Source organism: Ranitomeya variabilis, chromosome 3 (genome assembly GCF_051348905.1).
Source record: "Ranitomeya variabilis isolate aRanVar5 chromosome 3, aRanVar5.hap1, whole genome shotgun sequence".
Lineage (NCBI taxonomy): Eukaryota > Metazoa > Chordata > Amphibia > Anura > Dendrobatidae > Ranitomeya > Ranitomeya variabilis.
Genome location: NC_135234.1, coordinates 486,943,156 through 486,969,565, shown reverse-complemented (window position 1 = coordinate 486,969,565; position 26,410 = coordinate 486,943,156). Strand labels below are relative to the sequence as shown.

General features: G+C 43.7%; 1 protein-coding gene across 2 annotated transcripts in view; it reads right to left on the bottom strand.

Moving 5' to 3' along the window:
• Positions 1-566: 566 nt before the first annotated feature.
• NFKBIZ (NFKB inhibitor zeta) overlaps positions 567-26,410 on the bottom strand; it is a 49,770-nt gene continuing 23,926 nt past the window's right edge. Inside the window, exons 1-12 of one of the 2 annotated variants that reach the window (XM_077296784.1) lie at positions 6,072-6,356; positions 5,120-5,253; positions 4,898-4,925; positions 4,718-4,815; positions 3,969-4,633; positions 3,675-3,780; positions 3,228-3,374; positions 3,002-3,065; positions 2,742-2,899; positions 2,240-2,350; positions 1,893-2,060; positions 567-1,272 (exon numbers count right to left, since the gene is read on the bottom strand). In XM_077296784.1, the coding sequence (XP_077152899.1) occupies positions 1,219-1,272; positions 1,893-2,060; positions 2,240-2,350; positions 2,742-2,899; positions 3,002-3,065; positions 3,228-3,374; positions 3,675-3,780; positions 3,969-4,633; positions 4,718-4,815; positions 4,898-4,925; positions 5,120-5,253; positions 6,072-6,273 (1,935 nt within the window). In that variant the 5' untranslated portion in view covers positions 6,274-6,356 and the 3' untranslated portion in view covers positions 567-1,218. Of the gene's footprint in view, positions 1,273-1,892; positions 2,061-2,239; positions 2,351-2,741; positions 2,900-3,001; positions 3,066-3,227; positions 3,375-3,674; positions 3,781-3,968; positions 4,634-4,717; positions 4,816-4,897; positions 4,926-5,119; positions 5,254-6,071; positions 6,357-26,410 lie in introns of those variants that run through there. The other variant, XM_077296785.1, reaches the window with a different exon arrangement.

The following is a 26,410-nucleotide window of genomic DNA, read 5'->3' as shown; positions in this document are numbered from 1 at the left end:
GTGAGGGACATTATACAGTGTGGTGGCTACTGTGGTGACCTTCATATAGTGTGGGGGTCATTATACAGTGTGGAGGCTACTGTGGGCACCATTTAAAAGTGTGGAGGGCATTATACAGTGTGTGGACCATTATGCTTTGTTTTGGGTGAGCTGTGGGTCCATCATACTTTAAACAGGGGAGCTGTGGGGCATTATACGGTGTATAGTGGAGCTGTGGAACCATCATTATTCATAGGGGAGGTATAGGGAGCTGTACATGGGGGGGACTCCAGGGACATTATTAGATGTTAATTGGGCACTTAAGAAGCATTACTGTTTTGTAAGTATTGTGATGGTCAAAGGTACACATGGGGCATTATTGCTTTCTAGTGGCAAAATGTGGACACTGTTTTCTACGGTACTTGCACATGGCTTTACTATTTTCTATGGGGCCATTTTACCATCTAGTTGTCACAAAGGAGGCATTTTACTATATAAGGGGGCACAGTGGAGGGAATTATGTGGGGCAGTAAGAGGACAGTTTTTGTACCCCTTTCCAAATGTACTAAAGAAACAAAATCGTGTAATAATTTGAAATATATAGTTTATTTCCTTTTATTCAAACATTTAGAAATATACAAATTTAAAAATTTGTCTACGAGACATACCATTAACTTAAACGCTTCCTCTATAAATTTATAAGAAATACATTGAACGACTGCCTTGTCATACATATTAAAATACAATAAAAGAAAAAACCTATATTCAACTAAATATACTTTTAATAGTCATTTTACTTATTCCTATATACTGTATAACTATAGTCCTTCATTGTAGGTACATCCATCTGGGGATATTTCAAAGAAATTCTTAAAATAGAGATCAATTCACAAACTAAGCGATTACTATCTTACTGCTATATTCCTTATCCAAAAAAAAAAATCCAGCTTTAGTGTGGGGGTTCTAATTGTGTATAGCCCCCATTACTAGTTATATGTTGTAGGTTGATGAAAATACAAGATAGAAAAAGATTGCTGCCACCTAACAGCAGGAACAAAAAATAAAAATAAATGGGGAAAAACAGAATTCTATTGCGGAGATGTACTAGGGTCACTATATAATAGTGAACAATAACGTGCAGTTTCATAGAAACAAACTTTCATTTGCCCCTTACATTGGGCAAACCTATTTACATAACAATGACTGCCTAACTGGCGTGAGTCTAAAAGTTCCGAGAGCCTAATAAGACGGTAACCGTTGCTGAATCGCTTTTCCTTTGAGAACCCGTCTAATCTGTAAAAGAAATAAAAAAATGGACACATTAGAAAGAGTCAAAAATGCACATGCCTTAGTATACTTCTATCCATCCGTCCAAAATGCTTTCACAATGTTTGCAAATATTTATGCATGCCTTTAGTCACAGCATAATATTCTAGACTAAAAGTGCAGGTTGGCCACTACTTTTTAGTTGATGGCATATCCCCCATCGGTAGGACAGGTCATCAATATCTGATTGGTGGTGTGCGACACCCAGGACCTCTGCCAATCAGCTGTTACTGGCGCCAGCAGTGGTGGGAAGTTCCTGGATTCTGCTGGAACACAGCACCTCCGTCATTCCTAAAGTGGGCGCAGCTAGGTACTGCAGATCCTCGCTCCATAGGGGGTGGATTGGCAATACCCAGCCGCTACTATAGAAATGGCAGAGCCGATGTGTTCTGGCAGCATCTGAGAACTTCCAGCCGGCGTTGGTAACATCTAATCGGTGGGGCGCTGGGTGTCACACCTACGCCATTTTAAGAGAAATAAAACTGTATAATACTCTTCATGTTTTCGCACTTCATTATGAAATGCAAACTGGTCACCGTCCTGAAGTTATAAAACTAACAATATACTATACTATACACAAATATTACCTCTTCGCCTACAGCTCCATCTGAAACAAGGTGCACAGGCTGCTCATTCTCTAGGTTCCTAATGCTGGGGTCAGCCCCCTTCCTCATCAGCAGTCGCACAGCCCCCACATGGGCTCTTCTACTCTGTAAGCTTGCTGCAACGTGCAATGCCGTGTTTCCATTGTAGGCCTGAGAAAAAGAAATAACTTTAGTCTGGTTTGAAACATTAACAGCAGGAAGCAGTTCAAACTATTTCCTTTACAAATATTGGATTTTCAAGTTAAACTTAAAAAAGGAGAACTGAATGTGAACTTAGTATGTGAAAGTAATATTGACCACAACCAAAGGAAAGCACAGCTCACAGTTACCTTAGCATTAATAAACACCAGACTGGTTGGCAACTCCAAGAACAGGCTCATCAGTTCAAGGTTTGCTTCTTCACAAGTTAGATGTAGGGCCGTTCTTCCACTTTTACGGTCCTGTAAATAAGTTTAATTCAGGCTTTAGAAGGGAATTCAGAATTATCATCCACTACAAAAATTAATTCACCTAGACTTCAATACTGGGCCATATGATGCTCCATTAAATAGAAAGTGGAGAAATCTGGGTTCCTACCAAGTGCATCCTACTTCCTAATGAAGCACAGATGTGTTTAGAGTATGGTCAGTGAATATTTTGCCAGTTCTTCATGCTCCAGTGGAGATCTGACAGTTGAGTGGGTAATATGGCCACTGGTGCTCAGCGCTGGATAGCGATGTAAAGTTACATACATACAGGAGAAGACCTTGGTGGATTCATAGAATTTGCTTTATAGAATGCCATCCTGTGGTACAAAGAAATGTCAAGCATGAAGATGAAACAGAAACTCACTGTTGAGTCCACAGAAGCTCCCATGTGAAGAAGGGTCTTAACGGTGTCCACCATGGCCTTGTTCTTCATCAGCAGGTCATCTGTTGCGGGTGTACTGAACTGCAATTTCTGAACTATGGCATTGTGAGCAATTACAGCACAATGCAGTGGGGTCAGACCTATGTAACACAAGAAAAACTATTAAAAAGGCAAGCGACAGGAAACTAAAGATTCACTTTGTGTCAACTAAATGCCTTGACCTAACATTATCAAAGACTTACCATCATAATTGACCGCATCCACGTCAATGTACTGATTGCCAGCTGAGGCGCTTTTCTGGATTGCCTAAAAGTACAAAAGTTAAACCATTAGAAAGTTAGAACTAAAAGAATATATGAAATTGCCTAAACTGTGCAAATTTAAAAACAAAAATAAAAAAAAAAAAAAAAATGTGCTGATAAACAAAACAATGACTGTGCCATTGAGCAAAGCTTGACTCTGGCCCACCTGTAGCACTTGCGAGTATCCCCGTTCTGCACATACATGAAGAGGGGTACGGCCCCAGAGATCCGTAGTGTTGACTTGTGCTCCAAGGCTGATCAAGTCTTGAACAATCAGATGTTGGTTTGCAGCTACAGCTAACTGAAAGGCACTCTGCATGGTTGAAAGGGAAAGTGTTAAAGGAACAAGGAAATAAAGCTAGAAAAACACACACACAAACATAAGAACGAACAAACTGATAAGACAAGGAGAGATGGTGACAGGGTAAGGTGATACCAGCCCCTGGGAATGGACTTTGAGTTCCATTATCTGAATGATAAGGATAGCTGCTCTACACCATCAGGGTTGCTGATTAACAATATGGCATTGAAAAGAGGAACTTCATACATCATGATCTAACCTCCTGCGTAGTAGAGCGTAAAAAAGGGAAATGTACCAAGAGTGGCATGTTACCTGCTTGTTATGTTCTTTAATATCCAACATATGGAGGGATGCCATCTTCTGAGCAATTACATAAGACCGAGCACGTCTTCCTTGTACAACTGCAATGTGGAGCATTCTGTAAAAAAAACAAGGAAAATAGAGTTACAACAAAACAATCCTGCTAAAATTTACTGCAGTCTTACTTACAATTATACCATATATTTTTAATAAAAAAAACTATTGTATAATGATTCTGTCCTTGTATCAAACAGAACCGTGAACCAGCTGTAATATGAACACAAAAAAAATGATTGTTCCACTTACGTATCACCATCTGCATCTTGAGACAGAAGCTGCTCCGGGGATAACATGGCCAGTTTACTCTCTTCTTGTTCTATTTGCCAGTGGAAGAAGGACTTTCCGATCTGGAACGGGTTTGTCTGGTTGACCTCAGTGTGGCACACTGGTGGAGAAGACTGGACGGCATTTTGACTTAAAAACTGATTACAAGGAGGGTGTACAGGCAAGCTGAAGGGTGGAATGACTGACTCTGTAGGCATCTTCTCAGCTGTAATTTCAGGGGGGGAGTCAATGAGTGACAGGTAGCTCTCTATGGCGTAGCTGTCAAAGACGCCCTGAGTATTTAGGGTATCTTGGTTGTTTTCTAGCCGAGGGTAACCGTTACAGTCTCCAGCATAGTGTGGAGAAACATTCTGGACTTGAGGGACTTCAGTCTGGTACTGATCATTGTTATGTTGTGAGGAGCAACCACTGAAGGGCTGAACACATTCATCGGGTAAGAAGCCCTGAGCTCCAGGTTGATAAAACTGTCCTTGTGTGTGCATCCAGTCTACTCGCACCGTGTTCAGGGACACCTGGGGGGACTCATTTTTTATGTTCATTAAACTCAGCAGATCTGAGTCTCCAGTCATCTCGGTTTTTGAAGCATCATCCATGGTTTCACCAGAATTTGGTGTACTTGGCGGGGTCTAGATAGGAGAGAGAGAAATATTAGTTGGTTGCTATGTAATTTATAATACCGTAACGTAATAGAAGAACTGTATCGCATTTACCAAGAAAGAGCTGGACTGGTAGGCACAGGCTTTCTTTGGAGCTGGTGCATCCAGCATGAAATCATTAGTCCGCTTCTGGCCAAATATGCCCTTTATTTCTGAGAGGAAAGCACACATTTAGCCATTTGTGGGATTTAGAATGATCCTAACATTACTTCATAGTTTAAAATCTATACATACCAGTGTAGTGTTCAGGGCTTTTTGGTTTCTAGTGGGGAAAGAAAAAAAAAACATGCAATGAGTATCCTCTAGTACATTCTCCAACGCTTTCTGAAAGTTAATATTAAATATCTAGCATTAACACCACCGTCACCTCTTATGAAACGCAGCTGCCTAGCGGCCAGTTATATAGGTGGTGAAAGACTCGCAGAGTTTACTGTGAACAAAACCAGAGACAAGTACCTGTAACTGGCAATCGTCTGCTCCATGTCCGGCCTGGTTTCTCATCCGGGTAAGGAGTTCCCGCACAGAATTCTTCACTCGAACCCCCTGAAAGGCTCCTTTTGGCTGACGTCCTGCACCATTGGCTTGTTCAGCTGAAAAGTGGAAAAACATGTGTCTTATATACCTGTAACCATTTATGACATGTTAGGGTTAATATGCTAGACATGTAGATATAGCGTCAGCTTTAATAATCAGTAAAGTCAATGGGATTTATGTTTAATATCCATAAAAACAGCTGGCCGGGCTATGTTTGTATCCACTTTGCTATTTAGCGTTCTTTGCCTCATTATTCTGTAGAAAAGTCTAAGAGGTGCCAACCGCCATAGTTCAGAAGTGTTTATGGTGGGGGCGATACCTTCAAACGAAAATCTTATTATACTACAGTTATAAAGCCCACTATGCACAAAGCTTCAAACACGGGACTGTAACCAAACATGTCACAGCGGTAAAAGGGAAGATATTGTTGTTGAAAATGGAAATAAAAAGGTTTCCTAACTGGAGTGGTGACTTAATTAAAAAAAAAGCAAAACAAACAAAGGGACAGAAAATGCAGCAGGAGCCCGGCTTCTGTACTGACGGAGGAGACGCAGGCCGGGAACGCTGCCAGCAGCAGACGGGACGGTCGGCATCGCCCAGGCGCACCTCGCCTCCGCTGACGTCAGCAACGCTGAATCACGGCAACAAACGTTTCTGCGAGTTTAACTATACAAGTGCCAGTGGTTTCCTGCCGCCACAAGACAAGTAGCCAAGAACTGAAGAACTGCATTAGCTCCAAATAGATAGCGATCAGCACAATATTCATAATGCCATTATTACTGATAGTGACTGGCAGCCACAGCACATAACGCAGGAGGCCAGTACGGGGAAGGTTGTGCCCACAGCACCTATGGTAGATAATATGAGGTCTTACCGCTCTGGGTGCGGGGCCAGGAGCTGCCGCCCTCGCCGTCCGAGGAGGGGGAGCAGGGGCCGGAGGAGCCGGAGTGTGACGGGGAGGACGCGGGCTCGGAGCCGGGGGAGCCGCCACACACAGAGAAGAACTCCATGGGGCTGTTCATCCACTCCTGCTCCAGACACTCCCGGGAGTCCTCGATCACCCGATCCAGGATCATGGCCGCCGCGGCGCTGCTGCTGGGATCTGCTCTGCTGGGATCTGCTCTGCTGGGATCTGCTGGGCTCGCACTAACTTACAGGTGGGAAATTCCACCAGCGTTATGTATGACAGCTGTCAGCGCCGCGCCCACGCCTTCCGGGGCCTGACCAATGAGAAGCTGGCGTCCTGGGAGCTGATTGGCTGTTGCTACGTACAGTGCAGGGGGATGGGCCATTAGGGCGGGACTTACGGGAAGCAGAGGACGAGATTGCGCAATGTCGCCGGTTCTCACCACTGCAGGGATCCGGAGGGAGGCACGTCAGCCGGAAGCTACAGCGGCTGGGGGAGGGTCACCACATGCAGCGCCAGCCACACTCCTGCTCTTACTGGGCAGGTTAATGACTCATGCTGGTGCACACAAGTCTTATAGCCCACCGCCATGCTGGGAGAGCCACACACCGCTCTCCGCTACAATACACTTCATATGTGACCTAGTATGCAATGCACACAGTGAGGCTGGCAACATCAGCTGGCCGTCACTATCGGGAGCTGTGCAATACTGCCTGCTGGTGGCAAGCCGCGGTGCTGCACTCGGCATGCCCGCCACCTGAATAACGTGCTGTCCCTGGTCTCACCGAGGTTACACTCTAAGGGCAGAATTGCAGGAAAAAGATTTGCTGCTTCCATAATCCGATTATTTCTAAACACTCTTTTTCGGTGATTACTTTGCATCTCCGTTCATACTGCACCCACACACATAAATGATACACCATTTGAAACGTAAACTTGCCCCCTTCAGCAAGAAAATATCCAAACAAACCACACTTCCACGATGCGATCACAAAATACAGTTTAAACAATTTTCATAACCCTGCAGTAAGGAAAAATGACTTGCAGGTGGCACCACACTACCCCAAAGCACACGACCACAAACCTGCTTACAGACATCACAAATCCTAACATTTGCCTTGGGGGCTTTCCAGCTTACCGAACTCCTTGCCCAGCCAATTTCAGGCACATTGGAGAATTGCACACTTCACTGCAGGTGAGTCACAGATGCAAACACATTTGTAAACATGCACTGCTTTTTCGGTGATTACTTCGCCACACACTCACAAATACACCATTTGAAAGGTAAACTTGCCCCCTTCAGCAACAAAAGACACAAACAAACCACATATTCACGATTTGATCAATAAATACAGTTTAAACATTTCCAGAAACCAGAAAAAAACAACCTGCCACACCACAACCTCAAGACCGCCCCTGGGTGAGTATAATCTAACCTGTTTTTCTCATCTTTTAGGATACATCGTGGGCTTATCTACAGCATTACAGAATGCTGCAGATAAGCCCCTGATGCCGGTGACCTTAGCTCATATACGTTTTTTTGGGGTGACAGATTCCCTTTAAATCCAACCTCCCATAAAACGAAGTAGGAAAAAAAATCTGTCAAAAAGTTGCATGTACCTCACAATCTAAAATTCCTTATCTCTTTATTTTTTTAAAAAACGAACAACCTCTTATTTTACCCATTTATAGAGCACTATCAAACTCCACAGCACTCTACAGATGTTACCATCAATGCCCCCACTTGGGCTCACAATCTAGATCCCTATCAGTATGTGTTTGGAGTGTGGGAGGAAACCGGAGTACCCGGAGGAAACCCACGCAAACACGGGGAGAACATGCAAACTCCTTGCAGATATTAATAACAAAAGACTGACCATCACATCCAAACAGAAAACTGGTGTGTACAGTCATGGACAAAAATTTTGAGAATGAGACAAATATTAATTTTTCCAAAGTCTACTGCTTCATTTTTTCTAATGGCAATTTGCATATACTCCTGAATGTCAAGAGTGATCAGCTTAACAGCAATTACTGTACTTGCAAAGTCAATATTTGCCCAGAAAATGAAACTTTAACCCCCAAAACACATTTCAAAATCATTGCAGTCCTGCCTTAAAAGGAGCAGCTAACATCGTTTTAGTGATTGATCCATTAACCCCTTTCTGACATCTGATGTACTATCCCGTCGAAGTGGGGTGGGCCCGTATGACCACCGACGGGATAGTACGTCATACGCGATCGGCCGCGCTCACTGGGGGAGCGTGGCCGATCGCGGCCGGGTGTCAGCTGCATATCGCAGCTGACATCCGGCACTATGTGCCAGGAGCGGTCACGGACCACATGATCGCGGTGTGCCTGCGGTACAGGGAAGCATCACGCAGGGACGGGGCTCCCTGCGGGCTTCCCTGAGACCCCCGGAGCAACGCGATGTGATCGCGTTGCTCCGAGGGTCTCCTACCTCCCTCCTCGCCGCAGGTCCCGGATCCAAGATGGCCGCGGCATCCAGGTCCTGCAGGGAGGGAGGTAGCTTACCGAGTGCCTGCTCAGAGCAGGCGCTGGTAAGCCTGCAGCCCTGCACAGCAGATCTGTAATGTCCCCCCCCTGGGACAAAGTAAAAAAAAAATTCCCCACATGTGTGTAAAAAAAAAAATAAAAAAAATATCCTAAATAAAGAAAAAAATATATATATATTATTCCCATAAATACATTTCTTTAGCTAAATAAAATAAAAAAAACAATAAAAGTACACATATTTAGTATCGCCGCGTCCGTAACGACCCAACCTATAAAACTGCCCCACTAGTTAACCCCTTCAGTAAACACCGTAAGAAAAAAAAAACGAGGCAAAAAACAACGCTTTATTATCATACCGCCGAACAAATTGTGGAATAACACGCGATCAAAAAGACTGATATAAATAACCATGGTACCGCTGAAAACGTCATCTTGTCCCGCAAAAAACGAGCCGCCATACAGCATCATCAGCAAAAAAATAAAAAAGTTATAGTCCTGAGAATAAAGCGATACCAAAATAATTATTTTTCTATAAAATAGTTTTTATCGTATAAAAGCGCCAAAACATAAAAAAAATGATATAAATGAGATATCTCTGTAATCGTACTGACCCGACTAATAAAACTGCTTTATCAATTTTACCAAACGCGGAACGGTATAAACGCCTCCCCCAAAAGAAATTCATGAATAGCTGGTTTTTGATCACTCTGCCTCACAAAAATCGGAATAAAAAGCGATCAAAAAATGTCACGTGTCCGAAAATGTTACCAATAAAAACGTCAACTCGTCCCGCAAAAAACAAGATCTCACATGACTCTGTGGACTCAAATATGGAAAAATTACAGCTCTCAAAATGTGGTAACGCAAAAAATATTTTTTGCAATGAAAAGCGTCTTTCAGTGTGACGGCTGCCAATCATAAAAATCCGCTAAAAAACCCGCTATAAAAGTAAATCAAACCCCCCTTCATCACCCCCTTAGTTAGGGAAAAATAAAAAAATTAAAAAATGTATTTATTTCCATTTTCCCATTAGGGTTAGGGCTAGGGTTAGGGCAAGGGTTAGGGATGGGGCTAGGGTTAGGGCTAGGGTTGGGGCTAGGGTTAGTGTTACGGCTAGTGTTAGGGCTAGTGATAGGGCTAGGGTTATTGCTAGGGTTAGGGCTAGGGCTAGGGTTAGGGCTACAGTTAGGGTTGGGGCTAAAGATAGGGTTAGGGTTTGGATTACATTTACGGTTGGGAATAGGGTTGGGTGTGTCTGGGTTAGAGGAGTGGTTAGGGTTACTGTTGGGATTAGGGTAAGGGGTGTGTTTGGATTAGGGTTTCAGTTATAATTGGGGGGTTTCCACTGTTTAGGCACATCAGGGGCTCTCCAAACGGGACATGGCATCCGATCTGAATTCCAGCCAATTCTGCGTTGAAAAAGGAAAACAGTGCTCCTTCCCTTCAGAGCTCTCCCGTGTGCCCAAACGGGTTTACCCCAACATATGGGGTATCAGCGTACTCAGGACAAATTGGACATCATCTTTTGGGGTCCAATTTCTCCTGCTACCCTTGGGAAAATACAAAACTGGGGGCCAAAAAATAAGTTTTGTGGGGAAAAAAAAGATTTTTTATTTTCACGGCTCTGCGTTATAAACTGTAGTGAAACACTTGGGGGTTCAAAGCTCTCACAACACATCTAGATAAGTTCCTTAGGGGGTCTACTTTCCGATATGGGGTCACTTGTGGGGGGTTTGTACTGTTTGGGTACATCAGGGGCTCTGCAAATGCAACATGACGCCTGCAGACCAATCCATTTAAGTCTGCATTCCAAATGGCGCTCCTTCCCTTCCGAGCTCTGTCATGCGCCCAAACAGTGGTTCCCCCCCACATATGGGGTATCAGCGTACTCAGGACAAATTGGACAACAACTTTTGGGGTCCAATTTATCCGGATACCCTTGTGAAAATACAAAACTGGGGGCTAAAAAATCATTTTTGTGAAAAAAAAAAGAATTTTTATTTTCACGGCTCTGCGTTATAAACTGTAGTGAAACACTTGGGGGTTCAAAGCTCTCAAAACACATCTAGATAAGTTCCTTAGGGGGTCTACTTCCCAAAATGGTGTCACTTGTGGGGGTTTTTAATGTTTAGGCACATCAGGGGCTCTCCAAACGCAACATGGCATCCCATCCTAATTCCAGTCAATTTTGCATTGAAAAGTAAAATAGCGCTCCTTCCCTTCCGAGCTCTGCTATGCGCCCAAACAGTGGTTTACCCCCACATATGGGGTATCGTCGTACTCAGGACCAATTGCACAACAACTTTTGTGGTCTAATTTCTTCTCTTACCTTTGGGGAAATAAAAAAATGGGGGCGAAAAGATCATTTTTGTGAAAAAATATGATTTTTTATTTTTACGGCTCTGCATTATAAACTTCTGTGAAGCACTTGTTGGGTCAAAGTGCTCACCACACATCTAGATAAGATCCTTAGGGGGTCTACTTTCCAAAATGGTGTCACTTGTGGGGGGTTTCAATGTTTAGGCACATCAGGGGCTCTCCAAATGCAACATGGCGTCCCATCTCAATTCCAGTCAATTGTGCATTGAAAAGTCAAATGGCGCTCCTTTCCTTCCGAGCTCTGCCATGCGCCCAAACAGTGGTTTACCCCCACATATGGGGTATCAGCGTACTCAGGACAAATTGTACAAGAAATTTTGGGGTCTATTTTCTCCTGTTACCCTTGGTAAAATAAAACAAATTGGAGCTGAAATAAATTTTTTGTGAAAAAAAGTTAAATGTTCATTTTTATTTAAACATTCCAAAAATTCCTGTGAAACACCTGAAGGGTTAATAAACTTCTTGAAAGTGGTTTTGAGTACCTTGAGGGGTGCAGTTTTTAGAATGGTGTCACACTTGGGTATTTTCTATCATATAGACCCCTCAAAATGACTTCAAATGAGATGTGGTCCCTTAAAAAAAATGGTGTTGTAAAAATGAGAAATTGCTGGTCAATTTTTAACCCTTATAACTCCGTTACAAAAAAAAATTTTGGTTCCAAAATTGTGCTGATGTAAAGTAGACATGTGGGAAATGTTACTTATTAAGTATTTTGCGTGACATATGTCTGTGATTTAAGGGCATAAAAATTCAAAGTTGGAAAATTGCGAAATTTTCAAAAGTTTCGCCAAATATTCGTTTTTTTCACAAATAAACGCAAATTATATCGAAGAAACTTTACCACTATCAAGAAGTACAATATGTCACGAGAAAACAATGTCAGAATCGCCAAGATCCGTTGAAGCGTTCCAGAGTTATAACCTCATAAAGGGACAGTGGTCAGAATTGTAAAAATTGGCCCGGTCATTAACGTGCAAACCACCCTTGGGGGTGAAGGGGTTAACACAGGTGTGGGTGTTGATGAGGACAGGGCTGGCGATCAATCAGTCATGATTAAGTAAGAATGACATCACTGGACACTTTAAAAGGAGGCTGGTGCTTGGTATCATTGTTTCTCTTCAGTTAACCATTGTTATCTCTAAAGAAACACGTGCAGCCATCATTGCACTGCACAAAAATGGCCTAACAGGGAAGAGTATCGCAGCTACAAAGATTGCACCTCAGTCAACAATCTATCGCATCATCAAGAACTTCAAGGAGAGAGCTTCCATTGTTGTCAAAAAGGCTCCAGGGCGCCCAAGAAAGACCAGCAAGCGCCAAGACCGTATCTTAAAACTGTTTCAGCTGCGGGATCGGACTACCAGCAGTGCCGAGCTTGCTCAGGAATGGCAGCAGGCTGGTGTGAGTGCTTCTGCACGCACTGTGAGGCGGAGACTCTTTGAGCAAGGCCTGGCTTCAAGGAGGGCAGCAATGAAGCCACTTCTCTCCAGAAAAAACATCAGGGACCGACTGATATTCTGCAAAAGGTACAGGGAGTGGACTGCTGAGGACTGGGGCAAAGTCATTTTCTCTGATGAATCCTCTTTTCGATTGTTTGGGACATCTGGAAAACGGCTTATTCGGAGAAGAAGAGGTGAGCGCTACCACCAGTCTTGTCTCATGCCAACTGTAAAGCATCCTGAAACCATTCATGTGTGGGGTTGCTTCTCAGCCAAGGGAATCGGCTCACTCACAGTCTTGCCTAAAAACACAGCCATGAATAAAGAATGGTACCAGAATGTCCCCCAAGAGCAACTTCTCCCAACCGTCCAAGAGCAGTTTGGCACCCAACAATGCCTTTTCCAGCATGATGGAGCACCTTGCCATAAAGCAAAGGTGATAACTAAATGGCTCATGGAACAAAACATAGAGATTTTGGGTCCATGGCCTGGAAACTCCCCAGATCTTAATCCCATTGAGAACTTGTGGTCAATCATCAAGAGACGGGTGGACAAACAAACCAACAAATTCTGGCAAAATGCAAGCATTGATTATGCAAGAATGGACTGCTATCAGTCAGGATTTGGTCCAGAAGTTGATTGAGAGCATGCCAGGGAGAATTGCAGAGGTCTTGAAGAAGAAGGGTCAACACTGCAAATATTGACTGCTGACTTGCTGCATTAACTCATTCTGTCAATATAACCTATTGGTACTCACAATATGATTGCAATTATCTTTCTGTATGTGATATAAACATCAGACAAACACTAATAAAAACCAGAGGGCAGCAGATCATGTGAAAATATAATTTTGGTGTCATTCTCAAAACTTTTGGCCATGACTGTACAGGTGCATACTAAGAGTAGCCATCTCCATACATAACAAAAGAAGTTGCACTCTGCAGTGCTATAATACCTGAAATATTAACTGCATAAGGCTATGTGCACACGTTGAGCATTTGATTGCAGAAATTTCTGCAATGTTTCTGCATTTGAATTTGTTGGAAATAATGCTCGTTTTTGATGCATTTTTGGACAGCAATGAATACTTTTTGGAGCTAAATAAAGATATTGGAAAAAAGCAAAAATTCTAATATTATGGCACCAACCTGACACTGTCTGTAGGTTACTCAGCACAATGCAGCTGACAGGTTCCCTTTAATCTATGCATCCCTGCTCATCTGCATTTTTCTCTGCTAAGATCGGACTGGGGGACAAAAAAAAGCAAACAAAAAAACGGACTGCATATGGACCATGCAAGTCGAGTCCAAGTTTTATACACCCATGTAACTAAAAGCCTAACATTTCATCTGCCGCGTACAGTAAAATCACAGCGTGACCCGACAATAGGATAGATTACAAATATACACATAGAATAGATATACAGAGGTCAGCGACATACAATTAGTGCAGTGCTTGTGTAGCTTACTGTACATGTATTTTATTACTAAACAAATTATTTTCAGAAAAAAAATGGCATGGGGTCCCCTGAAATGTTTATTAAGCAGCAGATGGAAAGCCGACAGCTGGGAGCAGATGTTTATAGCCTGGGGTGGGGATAATACCTATGTAGCTTCCCAGGCTATTAAGATCAGCTCACTGCTGTATATTTCACCTTTACTGGTTATTAAAATGGGGGACCCCTCCAAAAAATGACATAGGGTCCACATATAATTAATAGCAAAGCAAATGTTTGGCAGACAGCTGTGGGCTAATAATGAAAGCCTACGAATGGGCAATGGATATTGGCCCCATCAAGGCTAAATAAATAAAACCAATTTTTCACCTGCAGTTGACTTTTTCATTCTGCCTCCCAAAGATTACAGTAAGGCTCTGCTCACACTTATCCTGCGCTGTGCGCTGAACACTTACACTGGGCTGTCCATGTAAATCTCTGAAATACATGATTCAGACAGAACCCACAGCAGAAAATACCCTGAAAGGAGGCAGATGGAGCCACTGTGGACGCCATAGGACCTGTAATCACTGGTGTCCGTCTTTTCAGGATTACATAAAAGTGCCGTCGGCCACAGTTTTGTGCACTTCTGAAAAGACAACACTGAACAGGGGCCAGACGGAGTGCACAGAAACTGTGTTGCCTCATTATGGTGAATTAATCCCTTGTGGGTTTCATCTGAATCACGTCACTCGGAGATTTAGATAGAAACCACCAAAGTGGTCAGTGTAGAGCGCTGGATAAATGTGATCCTAAACGTTATTTAAGATGTTCCCAATAAAAGTTTCAAACCAATCCTCAAAAAAGCAAGCGCTCACTCAGGTCTGTCATCTGTTAACGGAAATATAGGGGGCTTCCACGTTACTGGTAGCACAAAGGCTCTGGAAAAGTGAAACAACTCCTCACCCTCCTAAAGAAAATCAGCAAATTCTGCGCTCCCACATTCACATGGTCCCCTCCCTTTTGAGCCCCACAGTGTACTTAAACCACATATAGCATTTCATGTGTTTGGCATTTCTGAAGCAATGAGAGCCCCCAAGTTATGGGTGCATGTTTTCACATGTAAAGCGCCATGGAATAAATGGCACTATAAAAATGAATAATAATAATAATAAATGTCTCCCGAAGCAAGAGCTAGGCATAATGTACTGGTCACTACAACAGCAGTTTGAACTCGCCAACATGCACTGCTGCTTGTTTCTAGAAAACACCCATGGAGTCAAAATCGTCACTACACCTGTAGAAATTCTCAAATGGGTATAGTTTCCAAAATGGGGTCACTTGAGGGGGATTCTGCTCTTCTAGCAATTAGGGGCTCTGTAAATGGAGTCCGCAAACTGTTCTAGGAAAATCTGCGCTCCAGGAGGCAAATAGCACTCTCCGTGTGGAGTCTCTCCATATGGCTATGTAGTACTGTACAGCCAAATATGGGGTATTGCCACGTTCAGTAGAAATTGTGGTTCAAATTATGGTGCCATTTTTACCCACTTCTTGTGTGAAAATGTAAAATCTGTGGCTAAAACTAAATTTTGATGGTAAGAATGTAGTTATTTTTCCTTCAATGCCCAATGGTATAAAATTCTGTGACACACACCTGGTGTCAATATGATCAATGCACTCCCTAGATAAATTAGTTGAGAGGTGTAGTTTGTAAAACGGGGTCACTTATAGGGGGGTTCTGCTGTGCTGACAACTCAGGAGCTATCCCAGTAGGTCATGGCACTCGCAAACCAGAACAGTGAAATCTGCACTATAGTATGGCAATCATTTCCTTCTGAGCTTTGCGCTGTGCCTGAAAAATATTTCCCGATTACATGTATTGGCGCTCAGGAAAAAATGGACCTCAGTTTGTTGTAAAAAAAATTCCCATTATCCCTTTTAATTAAAAACTTGGAGCTAAAACAACATTTTAGTGGTAAAATTTCTTTCTTTCTACACCGCTCAATGGTATAAAATTCTGTGAGGTACATGTGGTGTCCTAGGATCACTGCACCCCTAGATTAATTAATTGGGGAGTGTAGTTTGTAAAATTAGTTAATATATACGTGGTTTGTTGTTCTGGCACCTCAGGGGCTCTGGCGATGTGTCATGGCACCCTCAAACCATTCCAGCAAAATCTGAACTCCAATATCGTGCCTCTTCCCTTCTGAGATTTGCACTGTGCCTCAAAAGTAATATTTCCCCACATATGGGGTATCGGCGTACTGAGGAGAAATTGCACAACAAATTATATGGTGCAATTCTTCCTGTTACTCTTAAGAAAATGCAAAATTAGGGGCAAAAATAACATTTTTGTGGAGAAAATGTGATTTTTTTTTTTTGTTTTCATGGTTTAACATGATAAACTTCTGAGAAGCACCTGGGGGTTCAAGGTGCTCACCACACATCTAAATTCTAAATACATTCCTTTAAGTGTCTAGTTTACAAAATGAGTTCACTTGTGGGGGTTTTCCACTGTTTAGGCACATCAGGGGCTCTGCAAACGGGACATGGTGTCCGCTAATGATTTCAGGAAATTTTACATTCAAAAAGTCAAATGACCTTCCGAGCCCTGCCATGCATCCAAACAGTAGTTTTCACCCTCATATGGGGTATCAGCGTATTCAGGAGAAATTGCACAACAAATTTTGGGGTCCATTTTTCCTGTTACCCTTGTGAAATTAAAAAAAATGTTTGGGACTAATGTACATTTTTCATGAAAAATTTTTTTAAATGTTCACTTTTTTCACACATTACAAAAATTCCTGTGAAGCACCTGAAGGGTTAATAAACCTCTTGAATTTCGGTTTGAGCACCTTAAGGGGTGCAGATTTTAAAATGGTGTCACTTTTGGGCATTTTCTATAATATAGACCCCTAAAAGTCACTTCAAATGTGAGGTGGTCCCTAAAAAGAATCGTCTTGTAAATTTTGTTGGAAAAAGGAGAAATCTCTGGTCAACTTTTAACCCTTACAACCTCTTAATAATAATTTTGTTTAAAAAAAAAGTGTGCTAATGTATAGTGTTATGATCCAGTCCGGGGTTTGTTTTGTGCTATGCTCTCTCTCGACTGGTCATGCAGGGGTTAATCTCCTCTGCCTTGTTTTGGAGCTGGCTGGGCTTTTTCAGTCCTCTGCAATCTGCTGGCCAGCATCAGTGATAGTTCTTGCTTCCAGGCTAGAGCAGCTGACCCGTATACCCTGGTGATCCTTCTGCCTCTGACTTCCCGTATTTGTGCGAGACCCATTCCCTGTCACTGACTTGGTGTTCGTCTGGTTGTTCCCCTTCAGTGTATGACTCGGCCTGATCTCTGTACCCCACCTCTTGTTTTCCGTTCCCCGACCGGTATAGACTCACTGGCTTGTACCCAGACTTCGTCTTACGTCTCACATTTTGAATACCGCATTCCCATTTGGCTCGGACTTCTGGCTTGTCTCTGACTACGTGCATTGCTGTGACCTCTGGTACTTCTGCTCCTGACAGTTTCTCGCTCAGCTCGTCTGACCACTCTTTCGTTACCTGTGACACTTGTGCGGCTGCCCAGTGTTGCTTCACTGTTTGTGTGCAACCTCTCTTCTCTCACCAGCACCCCCTGGTAGAGATTGCGCTATACTGCACTGCAGCCACATCACATATAGTAGACATGTGGAAAATGTTATTAACTATTTTTGCGTGACATCTCTCTGATTTAAGGTCATAAGAACTCAAAGTTTTACACATTTTTGCCACATTTCCATTTTTTTCACAAATACAAGAAGCAAGTTATATTGAATACATTTTACCACTATCATGAAGTACAATATGTCACGAAAAAACAATCTCAGAATCAGTGGGATCCATTGAAGCGTTCCAGAGTTATTACCTCATAAAACGACATTGGTCAGAACTGTAAAAATGTGCCTGGTCAGTAACATGCAAACTACCTTGCAGGGTAAAGGTTAATTGAAAGAATGAAACAGACTCCTTTAATGAATCTAAATTAAACCATACTCATGTCATCGCCCAGTCCACTGAAGCCAATGTCCCCTATAACAGAATTAATATAATAAACAACCATATTCCTCAACTGTCCGGCGATAAGATAATCCATAATCTCTGTCAACGATCCTGATGAGTTTGAGAGCAGTCACTAATGTGATTGCTCTCAAGGACCGTAGGCTACACACTGACAGGAGCTAATCGCTCCTGCACTGTGTAGCGCTGAGCTGCCCTGAGAAAGTTCACTGGAGTTCATCAGCTGATGAACCCCGATGTGCTCACTGACGGCGGTGCTGCATGAGAACTTTCTCAAGCAGCGGTGCTGTAAGTGAGATCACAAGCCTAAAACATCAAATAGTATCTACTAGTGATGAGCGAGCATGCTCTTTACTTGAGTTTGCATTGGGTGCTCGAGTTTAATGTTCGTATACCTGCCAATGCCAGGACATATGTTGCTTCTGCTACTGTGAGCAGACTGAGTGATCTAAGCATGCTACCAAGATCTGCAGCGTCTCCGGATTTGTCTCCAATTACACACATCTTAGAGGTCATTGTTGGGAATTGCAAAGTGAGCTGTACGCAGAGGATATTGATAACATGTGCTCAAGTGCACTCAGCAGTGGTAGAAAATTCCTCAAACGATTAATAACCTCAGTGATGGCAACCAAGGTGTGTAAAGGTACCTTCACACTGAACGATATCGCTAGCGATCCGTGACGTTGCAGCGTCCTGGCTAGCGATATCGTTCAGTTTGACACGCAGCAGCGATCAGGATCCTGCTGTGCCATCGTTGGTCAGAGCAGAAAGTCCAGAACTTTATTTCGTCGCTGGATCTCCCGCTGACATCGCTGAGTCGGCGTGTGTGACGCCGATTCAGCGATGTCTTCACTGATAACCAGGGTAAACATCGGGTTACTAAGCGCAGGGCCGCGCTTAGTAACCCGATGTTTACCCTGGTTACCAGCGTAAACGTAAAAAAAAACAAACACTACATACTTACATTCCTGTGTCTGTCCCCCGGCGCTGTGCTTTCCTGCACTGGCTGTGAGCGCCGGCCAGCCGTAAAGCACAGCGGTGACGTCAACGCTCTGCTTTACGGCTGGCCGGCGTTCACAGTGCAGGGAAGCAGAACGCCGGGGGACAGACACCGGAATGTAAGTATGTAGTGTTTGGTTTTTTTACGTTTACGCTGGTAACCAGGGTAAACATCGGGTTACTAAGCGCGGCCCTGCGCTTAGTAACCCGATGTTTACCCTGGTTACCAGGGGACTTCTCATAGTTGGTCGCTGGAGAGCTGTCTGTGTGACAGCTCTCCAGCAACGCTGCAGCGATCGGGATCGTTGTCTAGATCGCTGCAGCGTCGCTAAATGTGACGGTACCTTAAGTGCAGTGATTTCGGCATGTGGTTGATACAGAATAAATCGAGATGTTTTTAACAGTCTGTGTCCATTTTTGCATCATTTGCATATAATTAACATACCTATTGATCTTGTGATTTTCAGAATTCCACAACTTTTCCTTCTTAGTTTTACAATTTCAATTTTGAGAAGTGTATATATATTTTTATATTATATTATATAATATATATATTTAAAAAAAAATAAGGGGAACACTAAAATCACACATCCTAGATATCTCTGAATGAGATACTCCAGTTGTAAATCTTTATTCATTACACAGTGGAATGTGTTGAGAACAGTAAAACCTAAAAATGATCAACGTAAATCACAACTAATATCCCACGGAGGTCTGGAGTTGGAATGATGCTCAAAATCAAAGTAGAAAATAAAGTTACAGGCTGATTTGACTTCAGTGGAAATGCCTCAAGACAAGGAAATGATCCTCAGTAGTGTGTGTGGCCTCCACGTGCTTGTATGATCTTCCTACAACGCCTGGGCATGCTCCTGATGAGACAGCAGATGGTTTCCTGAGGGATCTCCTCCCAGACCTGGACTAAAGCATCTGCCAACTCTTGGACAGTCTGTGGTGCAACGTGACGTTGATGGATGGTGCAAGACATGACGTCCCAGATGCGTTCAATCGGATTCAGGTCTGGGGAACGGGCGGGCCAGTCCATAGCTTCAATGCCCTCATCTTGCAGGAACTGCTGACACACTCCAACCACATGAGGTCTGGCATTGTACTGCTTTAGGAGGAACCCAGGGCCAACCACACCAGCAAATGGTCTCACAAGGGGTCTGAGGATCTCATCTTGATACCTAATGGCAGTCAGGCTACCTCTGGCGAGCACATGGAGGGCTGTGCGGCCCTCCAAAGAAATGTCACCCCACACCTTTACTGACCCACTGCCAAACTGATCATGCTGAAGGATGTTTCAGGCGGCAGATCGCTCTCCATGGCGTCTCCAGACTCTCTCACGTCTGTCACATGTGCTCAGTGTGAACCTGCTTTCATCTGTGAAGAGCACAGGGCGCTGGTGGCAAATTTGCCAATCCTGGTGTTCTGTGGCAAATGCCAAGTGTCCTGCATAGTGTTGGGCTGTGGATGTCGGGCACTCAGACCATCCTCATGGAGTCGGTTTCTAACAGTTTGTGCAGACACATGCACATTTGTGGCCTGCTGGAGGTGATTTTGCAGGGCTCTGGCAGTGCTTCTCTTGATCCTCCTTGCACAAAGGCTGAGATAGCAGTCCTCCTGCTGGGTTGTTGCCCTCCTATGGCCCCCTCCACGTCTCCTGGTGTACTGGCCTGTCTCCTGGTAGTGCCTCCAGCCTCTGGACACTACGCTGATAAACAGTAAACCTTCTTGCCACAGCTCGCATTGATGTGCCATCCTGGATGAGCTGCACTACCTGAGCCACTTGTGTCGGTTGTAAAGTCCATCTCATGCTACCACGAGTGTGAAAGCACAACCAACATTCAAGTGACCAAAACACCAGCCAGAAAGCATTGGTACTGAGATGTGGTCTGTGGTCCCCACCTGCAGAACCACTCCTTTATTGAGTGTGTCTTGATAATTTCCAATAATTTCCATCTGTTGTCTATTCCATTTGCACAACAGCATGTGAAATAAATTGTCAAAAAGTGTTGCTTCGTAAGTGAACAGTTTGGTTTCACAGAAGTTTGATTTACTTGGAGTTATATTCTTTTGTTTAAGTGTTCCCTTTATTTTTTTGAGCAGTGTATAATATATATATATATATACAAAAAATGTTAAAGAAGCATTTTAAATATGCAGCTACAGTTCAATTACCGTATATACTCGAGTATAAGCCGAGATTTTCAGCCCAAATTTTTGGGCTGAAAGTGCCCCCTCGGCTTATACTCGAGTCACGGTCGGCGGGTGAGGGGGAGAGGGCGCTGAGGCATACTTACCTAGTCCCGGCGATCCTGACGCTCCCCCTGCCCGTCCCACTGTCTTCGGGTGCCGCAGCTCTTCCCCTGTTCAGCGGTCACGTGGGACCGCTCATTAGAGAAATGAATAGGCTGCTCCACCTCCCATAGGGGCGGAGCCGCATAATTCATTTCTCTAATCAGCGCTAACGGTGACCGCTGACAGAGGAAGAGGCTGCGGCACCGAAGACCAGCTGTCCGGGGGAAGGAGCGGGACGCCAGGAGCAGGTAAGTATTACATAGTCACCTGTCCGCGTTCCACACGCCGGGCGCTGTCTCCATCTTCCCGGCGTCTCTCTGCACTGACTGTGCAGGTCAGAGGGCGCGATGACGCATATAGTGTGCGCGCCGCCCTCTGCCTGATCAGTCAGTGCGGAGAGACGCCGGGACGGGACGCTGAGGAGCTGCAAGCAGCAAGAGAGGTGAGTATGTGATTTATTATTTTTATTGCAGCAGCAATGGCACAGCTATGGGGCAATAATGAACGGTGCAGAGCACTATATGGCACAGCTATGGGGCAATAATGGTGCAGAGCACTATATGGCACAGCTATGGGGCAATAATGGTGCAGAGCACTATATGGCACAGCTATGGGGCAACGGTGCAGAGCACTATATGGCACAGCTATGGGGCAATAATGGTGCAGAGCACTATATGGCACAGCTATGGGGCAATAATGGACGGTGCAGAGCACTATATGGCACAGCTATGGGGCAATAATGGTGCAGAGCACTATATGGCACAGCTATGAGGCAATAATGGACGGTGCAGAGCACTATATGGCACAGCTATGAGGCAATATTGGACGGTGCAGAGCACTATATGGCACAGCTATGGGGCAATTATGGTGCAGAGCACTATATGGCACAGCTATGGGGCAATAATGAATGGTGCAGAGCACTATATGGCACAGCTATGGGGCAATAATGGTGCAGAGCACTATATGGCACAGCTATGGGGTAATAACGGTGCAGAGCACTATATGGCACAGCTATGGGGCAATAATGGTGCAGAGCACTATATGGCACAGCTATGGGGCAATAATGGTGCAGAGCACTATATGGTACAGCTATGGGACAATAATGGTGCAGAGCACTATATGGCACAGCTATGGGGCAATTCTGAACGGTGCAGAGCACTATATGGCACAGCTATGGGGCAATTATGAACGGTGCAGAGCACTATATGGCACAGCTATGGGGCCATAATGAACGGTATGGAGCATCTATTTTTATTTTTGACATTTACCGGTAGCTGCTGCATTTTCCACCCGAGGCTTATACTCGAGTCAATAAGTTTTCCCAGTTTTTTGTGGCAAAATTAGGGGGGTCGGCTTATACTCGGGTCGGCTTATGCTCGAGTATATACGGTAATTCAATAGAATGTCTTTCTTTTTTTTAGTGCATGTCCATTTCATATATAGCAGACAAAAATGTGTTCCGCCCTCATCATCAAAATTGTATAAATTTCCTGCTGTTTAACCAGTAAAAACGATAACAATTTAAGGTGACCTTTCATCAGGTGAAAATGAGTTAGTTTTTTTACTTTAATTTTATTCCTGCTTCTTCCACAAGTATTCTGATGTTTTCTTTTTAATATCAGCCATACGGTTTAAGAGATGTACTTTACATTTTATTCTATTTTTTGGGGTCTTTACAAAGGGGTTGTGGCTTCTAAGATTCTCTGGGTAATGTTAGGGTGTCTTTATGCTTCTTTACCCCTTGGTAAAGACCATGAACAAAGTAAAAAGACCAATATCTCTAGAACCGTATGGCAGATTTATTAAACACCAACTTCTGGCAGCATTTTTTAATAATCTTAAGCTGGTTTCACACTTGCGTTGGGCAGAGCTGCCCACTGCCACACCTCTTCCATTCAGCTCCGCCTACGCCTGCATGCGTCCTGCGTACCTATCTTTAACATTGGGTATGCAGGCCATGTGGATGTATGAGAGCGTTCGTTCGCATGCGTCGTTTTGACGCTGCACCGAACGAAACATGTTGCATTTTGCTGCGGTCAGTGCAGCATCAAAACAACGCATGCGGACGCATCCGCAAACATCCGCATGGCCTGCATACCCAATGTTAAAGATAGGTACGCAGGACGCATGCAGACGTAGGTGGAGATGAATGGAAGAGGTGTGACAGTGAATGGGGCTTAACAGAGGAAGTACGCAGCCCTCCACAGCTTTGCCCAATGCAAGTGTGAAACCAACCTTAGCCCATTCACCATAGAAAATGGCCCATGTTCACGTGCACAGCCCCATAGACCATTATTGGTCCAAGTGTGATCCGATGTTTCGTCAGATCGCTCTTAGACAGAAAATATGTTTATCTGCACCTGTTCTTAGGCAGAGTTTATTTAATTATATGATTAACTTGTCCTCCTCTTTCCATACCAAAGGTCCACGGGCCCAAAAAGTTTGTTAAATTTCTTCGCTCCCCAGAAGAAAATCCCCAAAGTTCTGGTATTATTTGTTTTTCAGCACATTCAAGCTGACGTTTCTTGTTTTTTTAGGTCAGTAGCGGTGTACGCCTTCAGTGTTTAACATGCGCCTAAGGGCTCCTTTCCACTTGCGAGATAAACGTCTGTCTCGCATGTGAAAACCAAGCTCTGGCGCCGGCACTTGGGAGCGGAGCGTGCGGCCGCATAGCAACACATGGAGCCGCACGCTCCGCTCCCAAGTGCCGGCGCAGAGCTTGGTTTTCACATGCGAGACACGGACGTGTTTCTCGCAAATGGAAACGAGCCCTTAATGTACAAACTGTGTCGGCTGTGACCAAATCTTGCAGTATGTCTTTTGCAGTCACCTATGAGATTTTAGCCACTTGCCTCCTCAGGAATCTGGTGGCAATCAGTAATAGCTTTATCTTTCTGCCATGTACAAGTAGTGGAGCCAGTGTTTTCATAACTTTAAACTTGCTAACTATGCTTCCAACTGTATCTCTAGGAACAGTCAGTGCCTTTGCTACCTTTTGGTAGCCTTTTTTTTTTAAGAAAGGTAATGATCTCTTTAATTTTTGGACTACTCTGCTGATGAAGACCAAGAATATAAATAAACTGAAGGCCATTCATTGCCCATGAGGAATGGGCTAAGGTTCCTTAAGAATGCTGCTAGAATCTGGTGACTGGCTAAGCAATATGCTTCCAGGAGTTGCGGAGTGCCGAGGAGCATAGTGCAAAAAAGATTCATAAATGCTGTGCTGACTCCAAACCTCCTGTGACTTTAACAGCGGCACAAAAACTGTGCATTGAGTTCTTCATGGCATAGATTCCTATGGTCTAGCAGCAGCATGCAAGTCTTAAATCACTAAGCACCAAGCATTGGATGAAGTTGTAAAACTTGCTCTGTAGTGAGATGAATCGTGCTTCACTACCTGGCAGTCCAAAACAGGAGTTTGGATTTGGCAAATGCCAGGAGAGTAGTGCCTGCATGACAGCATTGTGCCAACTGTAATGTTTGATAGAGGAATAATGGCATTTTGTTGTTTTTCTATGGTGGCCTAGGCCACTCCGTTCAAGCGAAAGAAATCGTAAAGCATCAGCATAAAATAAGGCATTTTGGATAATTGTATGCTTATAATTTTGTGGGAATAGTCTGCCCAAGACTCTTTGCTGTTCCAGTGTGACTGTTCACTGATGCACTAACCAAGGTCAAGACATGGTTGGTGAATGTAGTGTGGAAAAACTTAAAGGGGAGGTAAAAACAAATTTTTACTGTGCCTGTCCTCAAACAATAAAGATGAAGTGCCCAGTGGAGTTATATTATCTTTCGAACACTTGTAATTCAGTGTGACAGGAGCTCATATCTGCAGGTTAATAGCATTTTTGCGAGTGACAGGTTCCCTTTAAATGACACCAATTATTTTCACTATACAATGCACTGGATAAATATAACAAACCTACATTTCTTCCTATTGTTTTGGGGTTTTGTTATTACAGGTTTTCTTGTTTGTGAGTTAAAAATGGACTTGCATAATTTTTCTCCAGGTCAGTACAAATATGGGGATACCAAGAAAGTGTCATGAATCTGTAAAAAAATAAATAAAAAAAATTTACCATATGGGGTGGGGGGTGGGTGGGGGGGGTCTTCATGTGGTGCTCCGATTAGGTATTCAAAATGCAGCCAGCTAAAAGATCCCTCAATGACCCACCCCCTAGTTTACATAATGAATATCTGTACATACTGAATGAAAAAAATACCCTTCTGCAGGCAGGTGCCAGCCGTGGCCCCTCTGCTGCAGCATATTCACTTTGGTTAGTGTCCTAGTAATGACTGTTCTTCACGTTATTGATCAAGTACAAAAAAAAAATCTATTTGAAAATGGCGCCCGCCGTGCCTGCGCAGTAGCAGCTATGGGTGCATAGAGGTGATCCGATAGCTGCTATTGCGCAGGCACCAGCGGCGCCATCTTTCCTCCTCCAAGATGGCGCCACCCACACCTGCCCAAGTAACAGCTCTTGGAAATCTCCGAGCACCACATGAAGACCCCCCATAGGCCGCCTCGCAACACGAGCATATCATTAAGTCAAAATTGAAAATAAAGATTTAACAACAACCACAAGACGGTCCAAGGTATTATTTTAATCAGTATAACAACGCTGAACTGGCAGTGTCTGTAGGTTACTGTGCACAGTTCTGCTGACAGGTTCCCTTTAAATAAAACAACCTAGACATGTTTGTGTCAGTGAACCCGTAGTGACCTGGAGAATCATAATGGCAGGTCAGTTTTAGGATACAGTGAATATAGTTAAAAACAAAATATGGAATTGCACTTTTCTTGAAATTTTTCCGCACTTGGAATTTTTTTCCCATTGTCCAGTACACTATATGGTAAAACCAATGATGTAGTTCAAAAGTACACTTCTTCCCGCAAAAATAATGCCCTCACACGGTCAAAACGTAAAAAAAGTTATGGCTTTGGGAAAACAGGGAGCAAAAAACTGAAACACAAAAACGGAAAACCCCAAGGTCGTGAAGGGCTTAAATACCACATTCAATTTATGACAAAACTCTTTAACCCCTTTCTGATATTAGACGTACTATCCCGTCGAGGTGACCTGGGCCTGTATGACCATCGACGGGATAGTACGTCATATGCAATCAGCCGCGCTCATGGGGGAGTGCGGCCGATCGTGATTATCACAGCTGACATCCGGCACTGT